Raw genomic sequence first — 19,409 nt, 5'->3', positions numbered from 1 at the left:
TCATCCGACAAATGAGAGGATTGCTGAATGGGAGAGAGTCTCTGAAATCCACCAGAATCCGCTCTCTCTGCTCCTCTTCTCTTCTTCTTTTTTTTTTTTTTAAATTTTTTTTTTCAACATTTATTTATTTTTGGGACAGAGAGAGACAGAGCATGAACGGGGGAGGGGCAGAGAGACAGGGAGACACAGAATCTGAAACAAGCTCCAGGCTCTGAGCCATCAGCCCAGAGCCTGACGCGGGGCTCGAACTCACGGACCGCGAGATTGTGACCTGGCTGAAGTCGGACGTTTAACCGACTGCGCCACCCAGGCGCCCCACTCCTCTTCTCTTCAATAAGCTTCCTCTCCCTTCTGGCCTTTCCTTCAGATTCAGCTTCTAGTTTCTCGCTAGAAACTGCCAAGTCAGAAACTGCCAAGAACAATAACCTGAGAAAGACCCACCATGGCATGTGATGAGTATTGCAGTGAGATTCAGGGACAAATCCATAGAAAGTCTTTTGAAAACGAGAGTTTATGAAAAGTCCATGAGTCACTGTCCTCACCCCATGAATAAGTCCAGTTCGACACTCCAATCTTTGGTGAGCACACAGGTAACCCCGTCACCCGGGGCTTATGCCAATTCCAGGGGCCATGAAAACCCAGCAGGGCCCAAGCTCAGGCTCACAGAGAACCATTTTCTGGTCACCCCTCTGCCGCCACGGAAAGCACCACTCAGGAAAAAGGCAGCCACGCGAAGCCGAGTGCTTCAACGAGTCACGCCATGAATCTCACTAGAGGGCCAGGCCCAGGGATCCTACACTAAAACACACCTAGAGTTAAAGGAAGTGTCTTTAATTCCAAAGGAAGATTGAAAACAAATCAAAGCATAATGCCACTTAGGGGCACCTGGTTGTTCTGGACCCGGTGCCAAGTTTGCAAAACTGGTTCCAGTTAGGACCTGGGGAACTATTTACATGCAGGCAGCCCCACTGACGGAAACATTTGAATGACGCCTGCAGAAAGATGTGACAAGAAGGGCAGCTGCGTGTGTGTGTGTGTGTGTGTGTGTGCGTGCATGTGTGTGCATGTGCATGTGGTGCTGTGTCCTACCCCTCTACAGGAAACAGCCCTGTTTGCCTTGGACAAATCCCACTTCAAAGAAAAATCTCATGGCAAACAAACTGGGTGGTCTTGGCTAGACCCCCCTTTCCTCCAGGTCCCCTTCTTTTGTAATATGACCTGACCAGTCACACATTTTGTTAAAGGACAAAACATTCATCATGCTTTCTCTATCCAACTGCCTTAGAAAGCCCGGAAGGGGGAGGGTGGATCATTCTCCACCAGCAGTTTCTCTCTAAGGCTGACCTCAGATTTTAAGTGGTCACATCTGCACTTTTGGGGGGTTGCAGGTAGGCCGTAGTAAGAGGACAGGGGTAGGGTAAGGAGGGGTGCTGGCCTTCCTGCTTCTCGCTGTCCTTCTGGAAAAGCAATGGCCATGCGGTTACTTTGGTGAGCCGGTGGTCAGTAAGATGCTATAACATTCTTCAGTGCGGGGCAGAAAGAATGACAAAGCAAAGGAGTAGGAGGCCCTGGTTCTGTCACCTGTCATTTGCATGCATGTGCCAACCAGACCTGGTCTACATGGGGTGGATGTCAGAATCACCTGGGGAATTCTACATGTGCATCTGTCTCAGCACCCCCCTCCTCCAGGGTGTTTTCTGGCACACCTCTGCTGAGAAGCCCCAGATTAGCAGACAGCCATGGACTCTGGGTGTAACTCTGGTCTGCCACCTAGATGCTGTTTCATACTAAGCACTTTCCTTAGCTTCTCCAACCCTTAGAGTTCTCATTTGGGCACAAGATTGCAGGACGCCTGTCCTGCCTTTAATCTAGCTTGAAGGGGAGGATAAATGATGTAACCCATGTACTACACTCTGCAGACCACAAATGACCACAATGTGGCATAGCCAGCCAGATTCCGTAGGGAAAATAAGGACGGTAGTAAGAATAATAAACCTTGAGAAAGACACAACACGACAGGGGGGCAATTCATGGCAGTCGGTGGCTATCAGTTGTGTCCCTCTACAATTGGAGAGGGTGGTTGGGCAGGAGGGAACAGGGCAATCTAGGACACTGGGGTTCTGGTTTCTGTGGGTCTGTGCGAGTTGCGGTGCGGTGGAGGATGATGGATAAATTTACCTCCTCCACACCCACACTGGCCACCCGCAGACAGGAATGGCCAAAGGAAAGTGGGGAAGGAAGGTTGAAGGGGACAGTCAGCTCTGTCCCGGGATCACAGGCTACTTCCCTGGGTGAATTAAAAAAGCAGATCAGAGAAGGAGGGGATTTTATCTCTTTACTTTCCTCCTTCAGTAAGATACACATCAACCCTCGTTATTTACTTATTTTTTTTTAAAGGACTAAGCATGGGAGACCTGTAGGCATAGTTCCCCATGGCACCTGGGAAGTCGGTAACAAACTGAATACCAAGGATGTGTTTCCCCTACCGGCCGTTTCTGGGCCCCCGAATACCAGTCACGCTTTAAGAAAGCCTCAGAAGCAGAGATAAGGGCCTCTATGTTCACACAGGCCTCAACATTTAAAAACAAGTCAGGCCACCCAGACCTGTGGGCTCGAGCCTCACCCGTCTCCATGGCAACCCTGGCTCACCGCTGACTGCCAAGCCTCGGATGGGCTGATTCACCCGTCAGGAGGCTGGGCCCGGCGCTGGCAGCATGCACCAACAGGAGTCTAGTCCTCACCACCTCTTCTGATCCTCTCCTGGCACCCTCCGCTCCCACCTCCAGATGAAGGCTGAGGCTGTCATCTTTGGAAGGACAAAGACGCCTGGCAGGAGCGGAGGCTGGAGTCCTCCTGTACCCAGTCCTACCACGCAGGAAAACAATGACAAAAACCAAACTCCACTCTCCTGAGTGGAGAAAAAACTACCATGACTTGCCTTCAATTAAGGATCACAAGTAAAATGTTACTTCCTGGCAGAATTTAAAGATAGCAACAAGGGACCTGTTATTAACTTTAGTTTTATTAGAGAGGAGTTGAAAAGCTGCAGAGGTGACAGTCCTGGAGAATAAGTCCCTCTGTGAGTATGATCGTCCTGGGGGGTCATCTCGTCCCTCTGGACAACTTCTGCTCTGAGGCTTTGACCAAGCCACTGATCTGGGGGCAGTGCTCAGATTGACAGAAGCTGGGCCACTGGGAAACTTATCTCTAGGCCAGCGGGTCGCCATGTGTGGTCACCAGACCAGCAGCAGCACCTGGGAATTTGTTAGACATGAAAATCACTGCCCCCATCCATCCTAGACTTACTGAATTAGAAATGGGTGCGGTGGGGCCCAGCAATCCCCCCAGATGATTCTGATGCTTGCTCAAGTTTGAGAACCACTGTTCTGGACCTTTATGTAAACACCAAACAATCGGATGACATGGAGAAGCTTTCCTCTGGGCACAGAGACTAGCTTCCTTTTTCTTTCTTTCTTCTTTTAATTAAAAAAAAATTTTTTTAACATTTATTTATTTTGTTAAATAGAGACAGAGTGGCAAGCGGGGGAGGCACAGAGAGAGAGGGAGATACAGAATCTGAAGCAGGCTCCAGGCTCCAAGCTGTCAGCACAGAGCCCAACGCGGGGCTTGAACTCATGAACCTTGAGATCATGACCTGAGCCGAAGTCAGACGCTTAACCAACTGAGCCACCCAGGCTCCCCCATGAGCCACCCAGGCACGCCCAGAGACTAGCTTTCTAAATGCCAGTGGTGAAGGTCAGGAAGCCATGGAGTGGGGGGGGGGGGGGGGTAGGAGCTTTCTCTGGGGTCAGCCCTTACGTGGAACAGTGTTTCGCCATTTTACTTTACACTGTAATCTGGAGAGTATGGGCTCAACTCTTCCACCTAGTGCTGTAGAGCCATGCGACTGGGCCTCATGCTGCATGGTGATAGTCAAAGGGAGGACACAGGTCAGGTAAGTGGGAAGGAAGCAAGAGGTAAGAAAAAGATAATGGCTGGACAACTCTATCTTGAACCCACGGAGCCTAGGCACTCATAGTAAATGGTTCAAGTTAGAACCTGCATTTGGCTTCCAAATAAGTATTCATCACACAAGCTCAGCCCTGTGAACTCTCCTCTCCAAGAAGCCAAAATGACTCCCACAGCCTCCGCAGCAGGGCGGTCTTGGTAAAAAGTTCCTCCTCCTCCTGATTTCTGCAGCCTGAGATCTCCCTAGGCTGGACAGCCATTAGGTACGAGTGGATTCTTTTCCTCAACTAATTATAAATTTTAGGGGGCAAAACTTTATTTTTTTTTGTAAAGAATATATTCTTTACAGAGGCAGAGGCTGATGGTCAACGATGTCATAGGTTAGTGTTGAGTTGACTTCTGGCAGGCTTTTCTGTCCATGAGCAACTCCTCCAGAGGCTACAGAAGGGAAAATCAATAAACAATAATAGGAATAGTTACTCTCTATGGGCGTCCATGCACGTCTCACGTTATAGGAGGTGAATGACATACATCATCTCATTTAATCCTCTCATCACCTTTAGAGATAAAACAAGTTCCAAGAGGTTAAGTAACAACTCACTTGAGAGGACATGGCAGCAAGAGGCAACATTCACACTGAACCAGATCCACACAGACAACTCAAAGCTGCCTCTTCCTGACACCGTGCTCTCTCCCTGGCCAGCTGGTGAATGGGAAGACTAGGAACCCCTAGGAACTTTTCTCGGGGAATGAGAAGGTCATCTGGACATGCTGAATTTAGCAAAATGCTCTGACCTAAACCTTAATTTGTCTGCTGTGGTGAAGTGATTCAGACTCAGGGTGCCAACCCCAGCCTAGGGGAAAGCCAAGAGGGACGGAGCTCACTGACCACTAACTTCTCCTTGGGGTTTGTTCTCTCTCTCTCCTTTCCCTTCCCCTCTGTTGAGGCTGGGAGAGGTGGTGGTTTCAATCCACCATCACTGGGTGCCAGGGAAAACGCACCCTTTGGGGCCAGCTCTGCCTTCTTTCCCCTTCCTGTGGGGTCCACATAGAAGCAATGGTGACTTTGGCTCTGCCCCACTCTGAGACCTGGCTTCAAGGTGTCAAGAAAGTTCTAGATAAGAGGAATCTACCTCTTCCTGGGAAGCACAAGAAGTGAACAGGAGAGGTGTCGAGGCTATCCTTCCTGGTTTGGAGGAAGGGCAGATTTCTTCCTCTTATGGCTATTGTTGAATTCCCAGTTCGACTCCACAAGTGGAGGGGGGCCCTCTGCCAAATGGCCCTGATGCTGGGGCCACTCCCATCTATGTGCAAAACTGGTCCCTCTCCTCACCCACCTTTCCCATACTGGGGAAATCTCTAAAATGAGCATTTTGTGGACAGATGGAAAGACAAGTCCTCTAATTCACCTTCTAAAAGGGATAAAACCTAGGGGTAAAGGTTCAGCCTTGAACAATCCAGCGTGATGTGGCTTTACAGAACTGAGGCGAGAAGACATGGATGAATGTGACTCTTTAGGACAGCTTCAATCTCTGAAACATTCCGAGAGGCAGTACTAACAGTAACTATAGCAGTAGCTGCCGGAACTAACACCCGAGTTCTTGCTTGGAGCCAGGCACTGCGAGAAGCTTTTTACATTAAATATGCCATCATTTCTAACAACCCTAAGACTTTGGGGGTGTTACCTTCATTACTCAAACAAGGAAAGTGTGGCTTAAGGAGAGTCACTGATTTCCCCCAGGAATCTGCATTTCTGAAAGTCAACTCCTCCCACACCCAACAATCGCTGTGTCATAAAGGGCCCTGCTACCATGTGCTCTTCTTTAACACCACACCAGGGCACATCAGAAAGTCAACAACAAGCCCAATGGTCCCTGAGAAGCCAGGTCCTTGGGGAGGCACACTGCTGCCTCTTGTGACCATTTACAGCCCTAAATACCGAGGAAATTATGGCACCTACCCCATATAATTCAATATTTTAAAAAATCAGTATTATAAAATAAATATAAAGAAGGTCAGAAAAGTTCTTATTTTCTCCATGATTCCTTGGGCTTACCTGCATTGCTGACATCCTAAGCACCTGTTTGGCCTGCTCGCTGAGCTTGCAGGGGTTCACTTTCTGGGGATTCCAGTGCACTTGGAGGGGGTGGGGGTCTCTTGGGTGGAAGGGTGAAAGTGGTTCAATAGCTATAGCCTATGGGTGCCATCAGTTTGCTAAGAGTGGCTCTGTTGGGCCAGTGTGTGTTCCAGTGTGACTTCAGGCTAATGGGAACGTGCCCTATAGGAGTGACAGTGGGATTTCCCAGGGAGACGAGGAATGTGAGGGAGCTAGATTTCTACAGTAAGGTCCTGCTGCCCCTTGTGAATCTAAGAGGACTGGTAGGACTGCCTTATACACTTAGAGGTAGTTCTGATCATCCCAGTTTGAGATGAGGAAACAGGCTCAGAGAGGTAGTTACTTCCCCAAAGTCACAGAGCAGGTATAGAGCAAGTCAACCATCAACTCTCTCCCTCTGTCACATGCACAGCACGTGCCATGTAGAGGTTAATTACTCGACTGCCTGTCTCATCCCTGGTGGAAGGGAGCTAGCGTGGTCCCCTCTCTGGGGTGTGGCAGAAGGTGAAGGGCCTTGTAAGCTTTTTCTCAGCACACCTTAATGATAATTAGGCAGTGACCTGCTTGGAACAAGCTCAAGAGTTGAGAAATCCTCCCTTCCAAGGACATCACCATCAGTTAAAAACCAGAGCTCTTATTCTGCCCAAGAGAGGAGAAAAATTTCAGCTGATATGATGGGTTAGTAGTAAGGGGATGAAGGATAGAAAGGGAGGGCCTCTGCCCAAGATAACCTCTTTCTAAACAAGAAACCTCATTTCAAGTTTCCACTGCCTGCTTGCCAGACATGCAGCATACATCAGCCAGCCCATAAATCTGTTTTCTGCTGAAAGCAGGCATTCTGATCTTAACCAAAATCATCTGATGTGGGGGATTGTTTGGGGGATGTTTTGCTTTAAATTCCAGAATACCACACATTTGTTTTCCATTGTGTATGCCTAAGACACTTGGCGATTACACACACTCTCTCTCTCTCTCTCTCTCTCTCTCTCTCTCTCTCTCTTATTTTAGCCATGTGGACCAGTTAGCTTTCATTCCATCTGTGGGAACAGTTGCCACTTGCTTGCATGGCCCTGAATGGTGGGAGATGCCCCTTTTTTTTATACCTTTGAAACAATGCCATGTGGCATGTGGATTAGCAGTGTTGGCAAAAGGCATGCCCAGCACCGCTCAGTTAAATGGCCCTCCTTCCCCAACATGGTGCATTCTGAGCACAGAGCCAGGAAGCAAGCAAGAGCCAAGGTCCCCAACTGTTGTGTCTGACCTATCATCTATCCCATCCCTTTGCCATGATCCCTGCCTACATTTTAGGTCTCTTAATTATAGCTCCCATTTGCATAACATGGGTTTCAACTCATACACAAGTCCAACCATACGCAGATTTTTTTGATAAATACAGTACAGTCTTGTGAATGTATCTTCTCTTCCTTATGATCTTCTTAATAACATTTTCATTTCTCTTGATTATCTTATTGTAAGAACACAGTATATATAATACATATAACATACAGAGCATGTGCTAATTGACTTATCAGTTAGGCTTCTGGTCAACAGGAGGCTATTAGTAGTTAAGTTTTGGGGAAGTCAAAAGTTATAAAGAGATTTTTGACTGCATGGGGGTTGGTGCCCCTAACCCCCGCATTGTTCAGGGGTCAACTGTATGTCACTGGACAGCTAGCACGACAACACAGCACTTCACCTGTAGTATTTCATTTTCACGGTAGACCCACCAAGTAGGTACTATTTACTTTCATTTTTTAGATGAGAAAACTTGGGCACAGAAGCAGCTTGTCTGAGATCACATAGCAAATAAGTGGCTGGGTTAGAACTTGAACCGTGGACGGTCTGACTACAAAGCCCATATTCTCAATCATTTTGCTAAACTGTCTTTTAGATCAGTTTCATTGATTTCAGAGCCAGAATTTTTCACTTTTGTGCTGTCTCCCTCCTAGCCACATCTGATCCCATTTCAAAAGGGTACCTTCTATCCTTAAAGGTCCCACGAGAGCCCACCAAAGGGCTTTACCTTCTCAGGACAGACCAACACCTGCAACAGCCACCTGGCCGCAGGTGCCCCGTGAACCTGGCCTCTCTCCGAGGCCAGCTGCCTGATGGACAGTCTAGAGAGAGAATGCACTTCCTCCTGCTGGCCTCTGGCCCAAGAGTGGCGTCCACACCCTTGCTGCACTGGCCAGAAAATCTGTGTGGACACAAGCACTGCTCTGGGAAACAGATTCCCCGCAGTAACTTGGCATGTTTTCTTCTTATCCCAACTTCGCTACTGTCACAAACCTGGCAAGTGCAGACAGTTAGATCTGCCCAGTGGCCACCGTCCTTGCATCCCCTATAGGAATGGCACCAAGGTGAGGCCCAGAACCTCTGCCCTTTCCCCACAGCACCATCCTGCCAGCAAAGGGCACGAGAGGGCATGACCGCAGGCCTGTGTTGCAGCCCCAGCCATGGGGTCCTGAGAGGCACCAGCCACATGAGGATAATGCCAGCTTCCCACACTGATGGTCCCTCCCCAGCACCGGATGAGAATCTAATTCCTATCTGAAATAAGCTTTCTGGGTCTCTTAAGGGTTATGTGTCTTAGGGACTCAGAGCTATAATATAGGGGAGGGGGGCAAGGGAAAGTAGGGGATGTGGAGATGTTCCCAGGCTTGCAGAAAGGAGGCTTTAGAAAGCCCGAGCATAATAGTAACAGATTTAAATGTGCAGCCCCCTACTGCAAGAAGCAAAGTGAAGCATTCATACTGCGTGGGGGAGAGCGGGAGACCGTCTTAGTGCGAAGGGTTTCTTGTGTCTGGACTGTGCATTCTGCTCCAGGAGCAGAGCTGCTGTGGGGGGTGAGGAGGCCTGCCACCCACCGGAGGGGGACACCAATGTGAGCTGTGTGTACAATCACTCACCTAGGCGGGAAGAGGTGATTTTGATTTGAACATATAAATAGCTATGTCTGAGTCCATTTGGGCTGCTATGACCAAATACCATCGACGGGGTGTCTTAACAAGAAATTATTGCTCACAGTTCTGGAGGCTGGGAACTCTGAGATCAAGGTACCAACAGACTTGGGGTCTGGTGAGGAGTTGCTTCCTGGTTCACAGAGGGCTGTCTTCTTGCTATAATCTCACATGGTAGAAGGAAGGAGGATGCTCTCTGGGGCCTCTTCTTTTATAAGAGCACCAATCCTATTCATGATACTGAGTCAATCACCCTGAAAGCCCCTACCTCCAAATACCATCATGCTGGGTTTTAGAACTTAACATATACATTTTGGGGCGGGGGGGAACACCTTCCAGTGTATAGCAAACTATCTTTTAAAAACACCAAACTTCTGTTGACTTGGAAAGCAATGCGTTCACAATTAAGTAGGGGTTTGCTGATCTTTTCATTTAAAGTTTTTTTTTTTTTTTTTTTAAATTTTTTTTTTCAACGTTTATTTATTTTTGGGACAGAGAGAGACAGAGCATGAACGGGGGAGGGGCAGAGAGAGAGGGAGACACAGAATCGGAAACAGGTTCCAGGCTCTGAGCCATCAGCCCAGAGCCCGACGCGGGGCTCGAACTCACAGACCGCGAGATCGTGACCTGGCTGAAGTCGGACGCTTAACCGACTGCGCCACCCAGGCGCCCCTCATTTAAAGTTTTAATAAATCAATTTTATCATTTATAATGCTATTGATTTGATCAACGTAGGTTTAAAGATAAAACCGGAGTGTTATATAGAAATTTGTTTTGAATTCAGTGAAACTGTCTGATTTACTTGATTGTATTTTTGAAGCCCTGGTCAAGGATTTGCTGCTACGATCCATGTGTTGTGCTGTTTTTACACTTGGACACTGACATGTAGCTCATGCTGGGAACAGAAGCAAGGGACTGTGTCCTGAGCGCAGGAGGCGAGGGCTTGGTAGAAGTCACGGGCCATTGGCCTGCCCGGCCTGAGAGGTGTTCAGTGGAACCTGGAATCTACGTTGAACATAAGAGAAACAGGATTAAGCTTTGGAGGGTTTCTTTTGTAACAGCACCAGCAAGAGTCACTGTTTCAGCTCCCCTGCACAATGCCTGCCAAGAGGATTGAACACGCAGGATCTTTAAAACACAGATTTCTGATTTTTCTCCAAGTCAACAGTCCCCAAACCTCTCTACCCAGGGATCTTTGCTACAATCAAATGAATCCAGTCCCCTCTCCAAGTCAGAGGGCTTCACCCTCCTCTGCTATTCAGCCAGACTGAGTATCATCTCCTCAGGAGTCCAAATCCCCAAATGATCCCCCAGAGATACCCTTCCCTTTCCAAAGTCCTCAAGGGCAAGGCCAGGGAAGGTTGGCTGATTTTAGTCTCCATTGGGTGGGAAGGAGGAGGGGGGAAAGACAGAACTCAGTACTTCCTAAACAAATACAAATCACCCAAGCTATGGGAAACCTAACCCAAGAAGCAAAACTTGGCTAGAAGCTCATAAAGTTGGATTCTTCATGTGGACTAGAAATACAGAACACTCATTAAATTAATCGAGAGTCAAAGCCACTCCCTGGGCAATGATTAAGCTGAGAGTCAGAGCAAGTATGGGTGGGGAGGCTAGCTCTTCAGTCTACACTGTTGTTGATCATCAGGGAACTTAGCCTTTCTCAAATCACCCCCAATTCCCCCACATAGTCCTTGGGCAACCCACTACTCATGGCTGAAACAAGGGATTCAGAATAGAGAAGAGGTTGCTTGGAAAATAAGAGAGAAAAACTAAAATGAGGTGTTCATTACCTAAGGTCCATTGGCCTCCAGAAAAAAAAGCAAAAACAGAAACCAAACCAAACCAAACCAAACCAAACCAAACAACAACAAAAAGGCCTAACATTTTTCTGGAGGCCGGTCCTACTGATTTTGTGGGATTCCCTAAAAATCTGGTTAAGCTCCATGAATCTAGGACGATAGCACACAGTACTTACAAACTATCTAGAACCAAGTACTTTTTTGGGGTGGTGGTTGGGGGTCGGGGGAGTTGGAATTACGGGTGGATGTAATTGTTATAAAATTATCTCATCTGGAGGCAGGATGCTGCTTTCCACAGCTGGATGCCATCACTTGATGGAAAATGAAAATGTCCCTGGACCAGCACGACTTTTTCCACAGAATGAAACAGGCAAGTGATCTGCAGTCAGACTTCAAAAACATAAATTTTAAAAATGTATTATTGAGATCAGCTCTTCTGGTCTCCTGAATTCCCCGTAGTTGAGAGCACGGGGCCAACAGGCCCTTCCCCAGGTTTTCAGAACCCTAAAACAATGAAGTCATCACCCTCCTGTATGGAAGAGATGGAAAGGTGGTTTCTGAAGGGCTTTGGTTGAAAAGACCTGTGGAAGGAAGTCCCACTGACTCCCACCTGGGGAGGGGGATCACAGAAAATAAACACGCAGCTCCTCAAACTTCACTGTCTTCTCCCCAGCTGGACACAGTTCTATTGAGAATATCCAGCTACCAAGGAGACAACAGGTTACAGGAGCCACGATGACCCATGACCTGCGGTCCCTTATCCTTGCAGCCGGGCACACCCAGGAAAGAACTGTCAAGGCTGTGTTCTTTAGAAGAAAAGGTGCTTTGGCAAGTTCAAGGTGTATTATTAAGTTGCAGACTGTGTGGCCAAAAGCCACACCTCCTTATAAAATTGAATCGAACCGGAAAACAAACACGGTACACACAGCTCTGCGTCTAACAGGGAAGATTCACGTGTAATACCAAAGGGTGTGAGAGCACTGACTTGTGAGGTTTGAAACCACAGATGCCTCATTTGGCAGAGTTAAGTGCTCTGGCAGGGATGGCCCTCCGTGGGGCTGCTTATCAAAGTGGATCCAAATTCAGGTCTTAATCAGCAACCTCTTCCTTGGAGTACAAAAGAGTAAGGTCTGGAACGGTGCCATGGGGCACTTTGAAAGAGAAGGGGGAGAGAGAGACAGACAAAGAGAGAGAGTGAGCATGTGTGTGTGTGTGTGTGTGTGTGTGTGTGTAGAGGAATCCCCTTCCCCCCAAATCAGGAGTCAGGTCTTTGTTGTTGACAACCAATGCAGGGAAAAGTGCGGGGAAAGCCATCAAGATTCTGGGCAGGGGACAAAGGGAGAAGTCCTATTTTCCTTAGCAGATGCAGACACCTGGCCTCAACTCACCTCTCCCCAAACCTGCCAGCCTCAGTACAAACACAGCCAGCTTTCCCAGAGCTCTGGCTGTCTGCGTGCCAAAGTTGGGGAGCCATTTTAGGGAACAGTCCTAGCTGCTTGCTCGGCCCCACGCTGAAGGTCAACAGATTCTGGGGGAATTGGCAAGTTGGGTGGGAAGGGCTTCTGCCACCGCCACCCGCCTAGGTCCATACCCCTCCCTGACCCCGAAGCCTGATGTCTTAGGGTTCCTGTGCTGTGTAGTTTATTTTCAGAAGTGGGGTGCCGCCCCATAATCAAACGTGTAGCCACACATAAAATGGAGTGGGTGTCCCAAAGCGGGAATCATTGAGGCGGGGTGGATCATGAGGCTGGCAGTGATGCAAGAAGAGAAGGAAAGGAAGGTGGGGGGGGGGGCGGAATGTGTGTGGATTCTGAATGTGGATTCCTGCCTATGTCCCTGGTTTCAATTTCCACACTTCTTGCTTAGGGAAGTGCTCCCACCCTCCCCACTGCTTCCATCTACCTCCAACAGAGGAGCAACCACAGCTGGAGTAAACAGAAAGTTAAGGCTACTATGCCAAGTGCAGCACATACATTCTCTCATTTTGCCTACAACAACGCCATGGGGTAGACGCTGGCTCCATCCGGTGATGGGGAGACTGAACCCAGGGTGGCACGCTGGTCAGTGGGCAGGACTACCACAAATGGCTGAGGGCAGGGAAAACAGGAGCCCCCAAACATAGGGACCCCATCCAGGGCAAGAGAGGGGAAAATGTGAGGTTAACAGGAAAGAGACCAAGAATCAGGCTCCAGAGGTAAAGACCCAAATGAAGCCAGGCTCCGAGGACAAGCCTTCATAGCCACTGCACATGTCCATCCCCCAACTCTGATTTTGATTTTGGGTTGTGTGGGGAAGTCCTATTGCTGTAGGTACTCGGGGTGGGGCCAGGCTCATAGACTGAGCTGAAGGGATTTCTGTGACCATTTGTTTCAACCCATCATCATTTCCTCAGATGAGGAAACTGAGGTCTGGAGCACAAAAGCAACCTCCCCAAGGTTTCAAAGTGACATGAGGACAAAGCTAGACTGAGACCCAGGTCCCTGTCCAGGTTCCCACTGTTTTTTTTTTGGGGGGGGGGGGTGTGGGTGGGTAGTAGGGCGGTCTGGAGGAAATACAGAAACACTGAAACAGAGCCAAGAAGTTAGCGTTGTGAGGGTGCTGGATGAACAGGGTGCTTGGTCTGGCAGTAAGCACTGGAGGCCCCACTTGGGGAGGGCAGGGGTGCAGGGTCAGCTGTCACTGAGGGTTCCCCAGGGCTGAAGACAGGGCCAGAGAAGAGGTGTACCCTCTCCCCACCCTCCTAAGCCCACCGCCACTGAGGTGGGCTTTTCTCTGGGTCCCTGCGAAGCTACCCCTCTCAGCATCCTTTGTTCAGGAGGCGCTGGTGGCTCCTGGCCTCACAACTCCTATTTTTCAAGGCCCATATCAGATCCCAAATGCTAAGTTTATAAATCTCTGGTCTCAAAAAAAGGTACCTGGTACCTTTCATCCCAGGAAACTGGGATGAAAAGTACATTGGACTTTAGGCCAACCAGACCTGCCTTCAAACTTACTTCTCGTGCTATCCTGCCACATGACCCTGGATAAGTCATTTAACTTCTCTGGGGACTCTTTTCCTGGTCATCAGTACAATGGGGATGATGCTTCCTGCTCTGACTAGATCATGAGACTTGGAAAGGGCCTTTGCAGGCTGCACAAGTGGATCCTGATATCCCTTTATTCCATCATCTCTACAGGGCCCTTGATACAACACTACTGAACAATAGTTAATTCAGGAGAACGTAGCTAACCCCCCTACACCAGCTCTTTTGCCAGGTCCCCTTGTTGGTTTCATGATGGAGACAGAAGAGGATGGGACTCAAGTAAGGGACACAAGGGTTGTGGTATTGGTTCGGTCTCTGTGATCCTGGGCCAGTCATCCCTCTCTGGTTCTCTGCTTCTTCATTATGAATACTAGGGCCAGACTGGATGATCACTAGAGCCCTTCCTAATTCTGGACCCAAACATTCCCAGAGTGAGTCATTTCTGTTTCAGATGACATAGCTGATCAGCAGCACCTAGCCCAGGCCAGGGCAGCTCTGAATGTGGGTGGGGTGGTAGGCTGGAGACAATAAGAGACAGCAGATCCCAGAGGAGCCCTGGAGCCTCCCATCAGGCTCCTGCATGTGCTACAGGGCAGACGTGGGGTATGAAGGCCCATGGTAGTCTGTGGTTCCTTCCCAGCCTGAAACCCTGATGCAGCCTAGGCAGATAGCTGAGGACTAACCAACAGACGGGCGGGGCGGGAGGGGTGTGTGTGTGTGTGTGGTGGAGGTTGTGCTGGGGAGGGGAGAGGAAAACTCCCCAAAGGACAAGGGTGGGGTGGGGCGGGGCTAACCCGCCTTCTCACATTCTTTTCTGGTGCCAGCGGTTAGGGAGAGGAGGAAGCCAAGCCTGGGAGCTAGCTGGCAGCCTGGCTGCTGGGGGCTGGTGGGAACACCAGGAGGAAGTAATGCCCACCACCAGGAGGTCTCCCTAAAACAGGCCAAGTGTTGGGCAGGGGCACATCTATGTGCCATCCTCACTAGAACATGTGTTAGGTATGGTAACTCTTGCAAGGGCAAGAGTCAGCTCCAGAGAGAGGATTAAAATCTCAAGAGGTTTGTCCCAAGGTTCCTGGGGACCCCAGTGACCAGCTCCAGGGGAATAAGTACAGTATATTTTTTGTTACAAGGCTCTGGTGGCATGCCTGTTTCTACAGCCATCTCTCGAGTGGCATAAGGGCTGCCTTTCCAAATCCCTTTCTGACTGCAAAGGAGCAAATATTGCCCATCTGTGTGCAAGGGATGTAGTCCTCAGACTATTCCTTGCTTCTTTTCTGTCTCTGGGTGGTCCCTTAATCCTCCAAGAGAAAGTGTGGAGGGGACATCCCCTTTTCTGCTGCTTCCCTCTGGCATTCCATTTGCAGAAAGGCTGAGTGTGGCCAGCAGTGGGAGTCAGGTAGCTTCCTGGCCTGGTGTCCTCTCCAGGTGAACTTCCACTCTCCGTGGCCCCGCCTTGCCACTGGGTGGGCTGGCATGGGGGCGTAGGCGAGGCGGGAGGCCCTGGGCTGGCAGTGGGCGGCAGGCACCTGATCTTCCCCCGGAAATGGAGAAACCTGGACTAAAAGCGCCAACAGGCATCTGCCCCTCCTCTCCCCAACTCTCCCAGAGTTCTCTCCAGTTCAGATACTTATCGCCTTTGGAAAAAAAAAAAAAAAAATCAAGACAAGCTAGTCTTTCAGGTAGTTTCGAGACAGTTTGGACTTTCTCACGGTGGCGGCTCAGAATCAAGCCCGCAGGTACCTCCTCGAGGGTGGACGGGGTCCTAGTCCTCCCTCCCTCTCCCTTTCCAGTGTAAAAGTGTCAACAGCTCCAGGCTGAGCTCTCCCGGCGCCGCTGAAGTCCTCAGTGCGCCTTCATCCCCCCTCCTCGAGGCCCCTGCCACTTGTGAGACCCCACCCAGATCACGAACTGTACTGCCCTCCACAGTCCTCCTTGGCCATGGCCCCAAGTTCCCAGAAGAGGGGTGCTCCGTTTCTCTCTGCCGTCTTCCCCCCTCCTGCACTCGGAGGAGTTTGGGGTGGGAACAGACACAAACCCCACCCCAAACCCTTGGCGAAAGAAAGGGCTGGGGCCAGTCTCCGCGCCCCAGCTCGCTAGGGCCCCCCGCGTCCCCCTGCCAGCTCGGCTTCGGAGGAGTCTTCTACGATCGTGCCCACCCAGCTCGTCCCCGGACCCCGTCGAGGAGCCAGCTGGCGACCGCAGTGCCTTTTCTCTTCCCGCCCGGAGTCCACCCGGCGCGGACAGCGCCAGTTACCGGCACTTTCGACCGCGGACGGGGTTCCCGGGACGAACAGGTGGCCCCGCAGAGGAGCGCGCGGCAGTCGCACTCACTTACCCAGAAGATGAAATTAAATCCGAAGAGCAGGTATTTGATACACTTGGTGCCTCCTTTGACCGGCATCGTGCGGGCTAGACGGGCCTGGGCCGGACTGGTGAGGGACTGGGGGGACGCGCGGCCGGAACGAGCGGCACCAGGATAAGACCGAGGTGTCGGCGGCTGCGGGCTGGCCTCCGGGCTGCACTTTTAAAAAGTGCCACTCCTTACTGCGCGCGAGGGCTGCGGTGCGCATGTGCCGTGGACCCCGCCCCCGGCCGACCCCGCCCCTGGCCCCACCTGCCCCGCCAATGCCGGCCGGCCGGCTACTGCCCAGGTTCCGGGGACTCCGGCTCGCAGTCCCGGAGCCCGCACTCTCATTTCTCCTCCCGCCTCCCGCACAGCCCTCTTTCCCCCTAATCGGCCATACCCTCCTTCCCGCCACAGACCTCCCGCTTTCCTCTCAACCGTCCAGGGATCACTCCAGACTGACACCGTCCCCCCTCCCCCCCCCCACCCCCCCCACCCCCGCCGCTTTTACCTAGGAGTTCTATGGAGGCCTCGCCCTTCGCCCTTTGGTTCTCGCTTTGTTGATTCTGGGCTTCCTGCCTGAGTCCTCTTTGGGGAGATTTTCCTCGGGTCGTTGGGGTAGAGTCCCCTTGCCCGCAGAATGAGGGCTCTTCTTGCTCAGGGCTCCCCTTGAAGAGAAGCTGCCTGGCTTTATTTCTCCTTGAGGTGGCTCCTTGCAAACTTTCATTTGGAGTACACTTACTTGGCACATCATGCGGAGTAGGAGGAATTAGAAGCTGGCAATCCAGGTGGGAAGAGAGGTTGGAGGCTTATGGGAGTAATTTTCAAATATAATCACCGAATGGTAATATGGCTGAGAATCGGGTGGTCTTGGAGTGCTTCCTGGCCTTGAGGTTTAAATGCCCTGAGAGGAGGAGAGTTTGTAGCCAGGCTTCTGTACTTGCCTCTACTCCATATCACCCTCTGTCTTGCCCTTTGGCCTCGGGATGCTGAGTTCTGAGCCTGTCTCTCCTCCACCCAAAAACTTTCAAAAACTTCTCCCCATTCAATGACCCAAGTTGAAATTCCCCATACTGCATTCAGCTCCTTGTGCTGAACACTGCTCTACCTGGAACACACTGCCCCATTCACTCCTCACCTCTGCCTGGCCTTGCATGTGGTGTGTGCCCTCTGGTTGGCTGGCCCTGCCCTCTTCAGATGTAGACACTCTGAGGCTCCTCTAACATTCCTTTCCTGTTTCTCACTAAAGGATGAGGAGAGTCTTTTCAAGTCCCAAGAACCCCTTTATTTAAGTTTTTCAAAACGAATTATCGTTTGGAAAAGCAAGAAACATCAGAAAATACCAACAAGCAAAAAAAGAATATAACTCAATTTCACCCACTAGAAACAGAGGGGGTCAGCACTTTGTAGCTCTTATCTTGCTGTTTATTATCACTGTCATATTTGGCTCATTGATTCATTCATTCAAAAACATTCTTCAGTGTCTACTTATAAGGGGGCTCATTAGGGGCAGGGGCTGGGTGTCCACTGGTGGAGGGATTCAGGCATCCAGACAATGAGGGAGAGTGCTATTTGGGTGTCATAGCTCTGAACAGATTGGTAAGTAATGCTGCAGAACCACAGGGAAAGTTGTAATCACTGGAGAACATTGGGCAAAGCCTGGGGCTGGGGCTGTCTGGGGTCTGGGCTGGAGCTCACGGTTGGGGAAGGTACGTGGGAGGTGAAGGTGGAGACCCAGCTGGGGTGAGGTGAAAGGGAGCCTCCCCTCCGCACTTTGCACCCTCAGGTAAGGGGTCGCCCACTGAAGGGTTCAGGCAGGGAATGGGTTCCATCTGTTGTGTGATTTAGGTTGATGGCTACCTGTATTTTAGGCAGCTGGGTGGGGGAGGGCAGGAGGTACAGGCATTTGGCCCCTTGAAGTTAAGGGCTATTGTTTGTGCAGACCTTGGCTCAGAGCTTTGGGGGATTATGTGGAAGGTGACAGGTGACAAGTTGTTGTATGGGGTGGGGGGGCCCTGCAACTGGGTAGTGTGAGGGGAGCATGGGACACAAAAGGTGAGGTGAGGTGAGAACATATGGAGAGCAGTTAGGAGGGTCTAGAATAGTTCAGGTGAGAGACAAAGAGAAATGAAATGGATGGGGGGGGGCGGGGGGGCGGCGGGGAGGGGCTGGAGAGTGCAAGCAAAACCAGAAGAGGGGACAGTATGTGTGTGTGTGTGTGTGTGTGTGTGTGTGTGTGAGCATGGGGGGGGGGGGTGGTGCGTGGTGAGGAGAGATCCCAGCCAGAACAGCAAGAGACAGATTATGGATGATCCATGCATGGGTTCTAGTGCTTCTCAGGAGCCCACTATGCCTTGGACTACACTGTATACTGAGATGGAGGGAGCTCTGATCCTCACAGAAGAATCTCCATGCAGGGCAGGTAAGTGTGAGCTCAGGGAATCTTGGCTCAGGGGAGATGTGGTCTAGGAACAAGGGGCGACACAGGGTGCATCCCCAAGCCTGCTAGAGTCAGGAGAGGCTTCTCAGTGCAGGGAACACAGCAGCAGCTGACTTTGGGAGGCGGGGTGGAGAGAATTCCAGGCCTAAGGAACTGTATATGCAAAGGCACAGAGCAGGAAACTACAGGCGGCTGGCCACTCTGGGGAAACTGCCACTAGTGGATGAGAAGGAGAAGGAAGGATGAACAGGAAGGAAGAGCCAGGAAAACAGGGCTCCCTACAGTTTACACAGGACCGAGAGCAGTCAAGTGGAGGAATTTTGGTAATGCTCTACCTCAGTCACTCACCGTAATCTAGTGTCCACTGAGGATGATTGGGGCAGGGCAGTATGTGGGGGTGGTGAAGAAAACAATGTCCCATTGTGTTGCTCTCAGGCAGAGGCTACCTATCTAGGGAGAACTGGTCTAATGAAAGAAGATTTTATCTTTTTATATTCTTCTCTCCTGGCCTCCCCTCACCCCAACCTGTTCACAAGCAAAGGTGGGAGGAGTTCAGTAAATATTTAAGCTTATAGTAGAAACTACTTCCTAGGGTAATGTGCATATTGAATGAGGTAATCCACTAGGAGGGCCTGGTACAGTGCCTGCCACACAAGTGCTCAAGAAATGTTATCTATTGTTACTATTACTATTATTATTTATACTCAAGAAACAACGGAGGGGGGCATAGTTAAGCTCCCAATTACAATCAAGGG

The 19,409-nt window shown here is 50.4% G+C and overlaps 1 protein-coding gene across 1 annotated transcript in view; it reads right to left on the bottom strand.

Moving 5' to 3' along the window:
• The window catches only part of CD9 (CD9 molecule), a 34,562-nt gene extending 18,124 nt beyond the window's left edge, over positions 1 to 16,438 (bottom strand). The window contains exon 1 of the mRNA XM_043564655.1: positions 16,206 to 16,438. Coding sequence (XP_043420590.1) covers positions 16,206 to 16,271 — 66 coding nt within the window. The 5' untranslated portion in view covers positions 16,272 to 16,438. The remainder of the gene's footprint in view (positions 1 to 16,205) is intronic.
• Positions 16,439 to 19,409: the final 2,971 nt, after the last annotated feature.

Source organism: Prionailurus bengalensis, chromosome B4 (assembly GCF_016509475.1).
Source record: "Prionailurus bengalensis isolate Pbe53 chromosome B4, Fcat_Pben_1.1_paternal_pri, whole genome shotgun sequence".
NCBI classification, from domain to species: Eukaryota; Metazoa; Chordata; class Mammalia; order Carnivora; family Felidae; genus Prionailurus; species Prionailurus bengalensis.
Note: the sequence above shows the minus strand (reverse complement) of the source record. Positions and strands in the feature narration are given on the sequence as shown.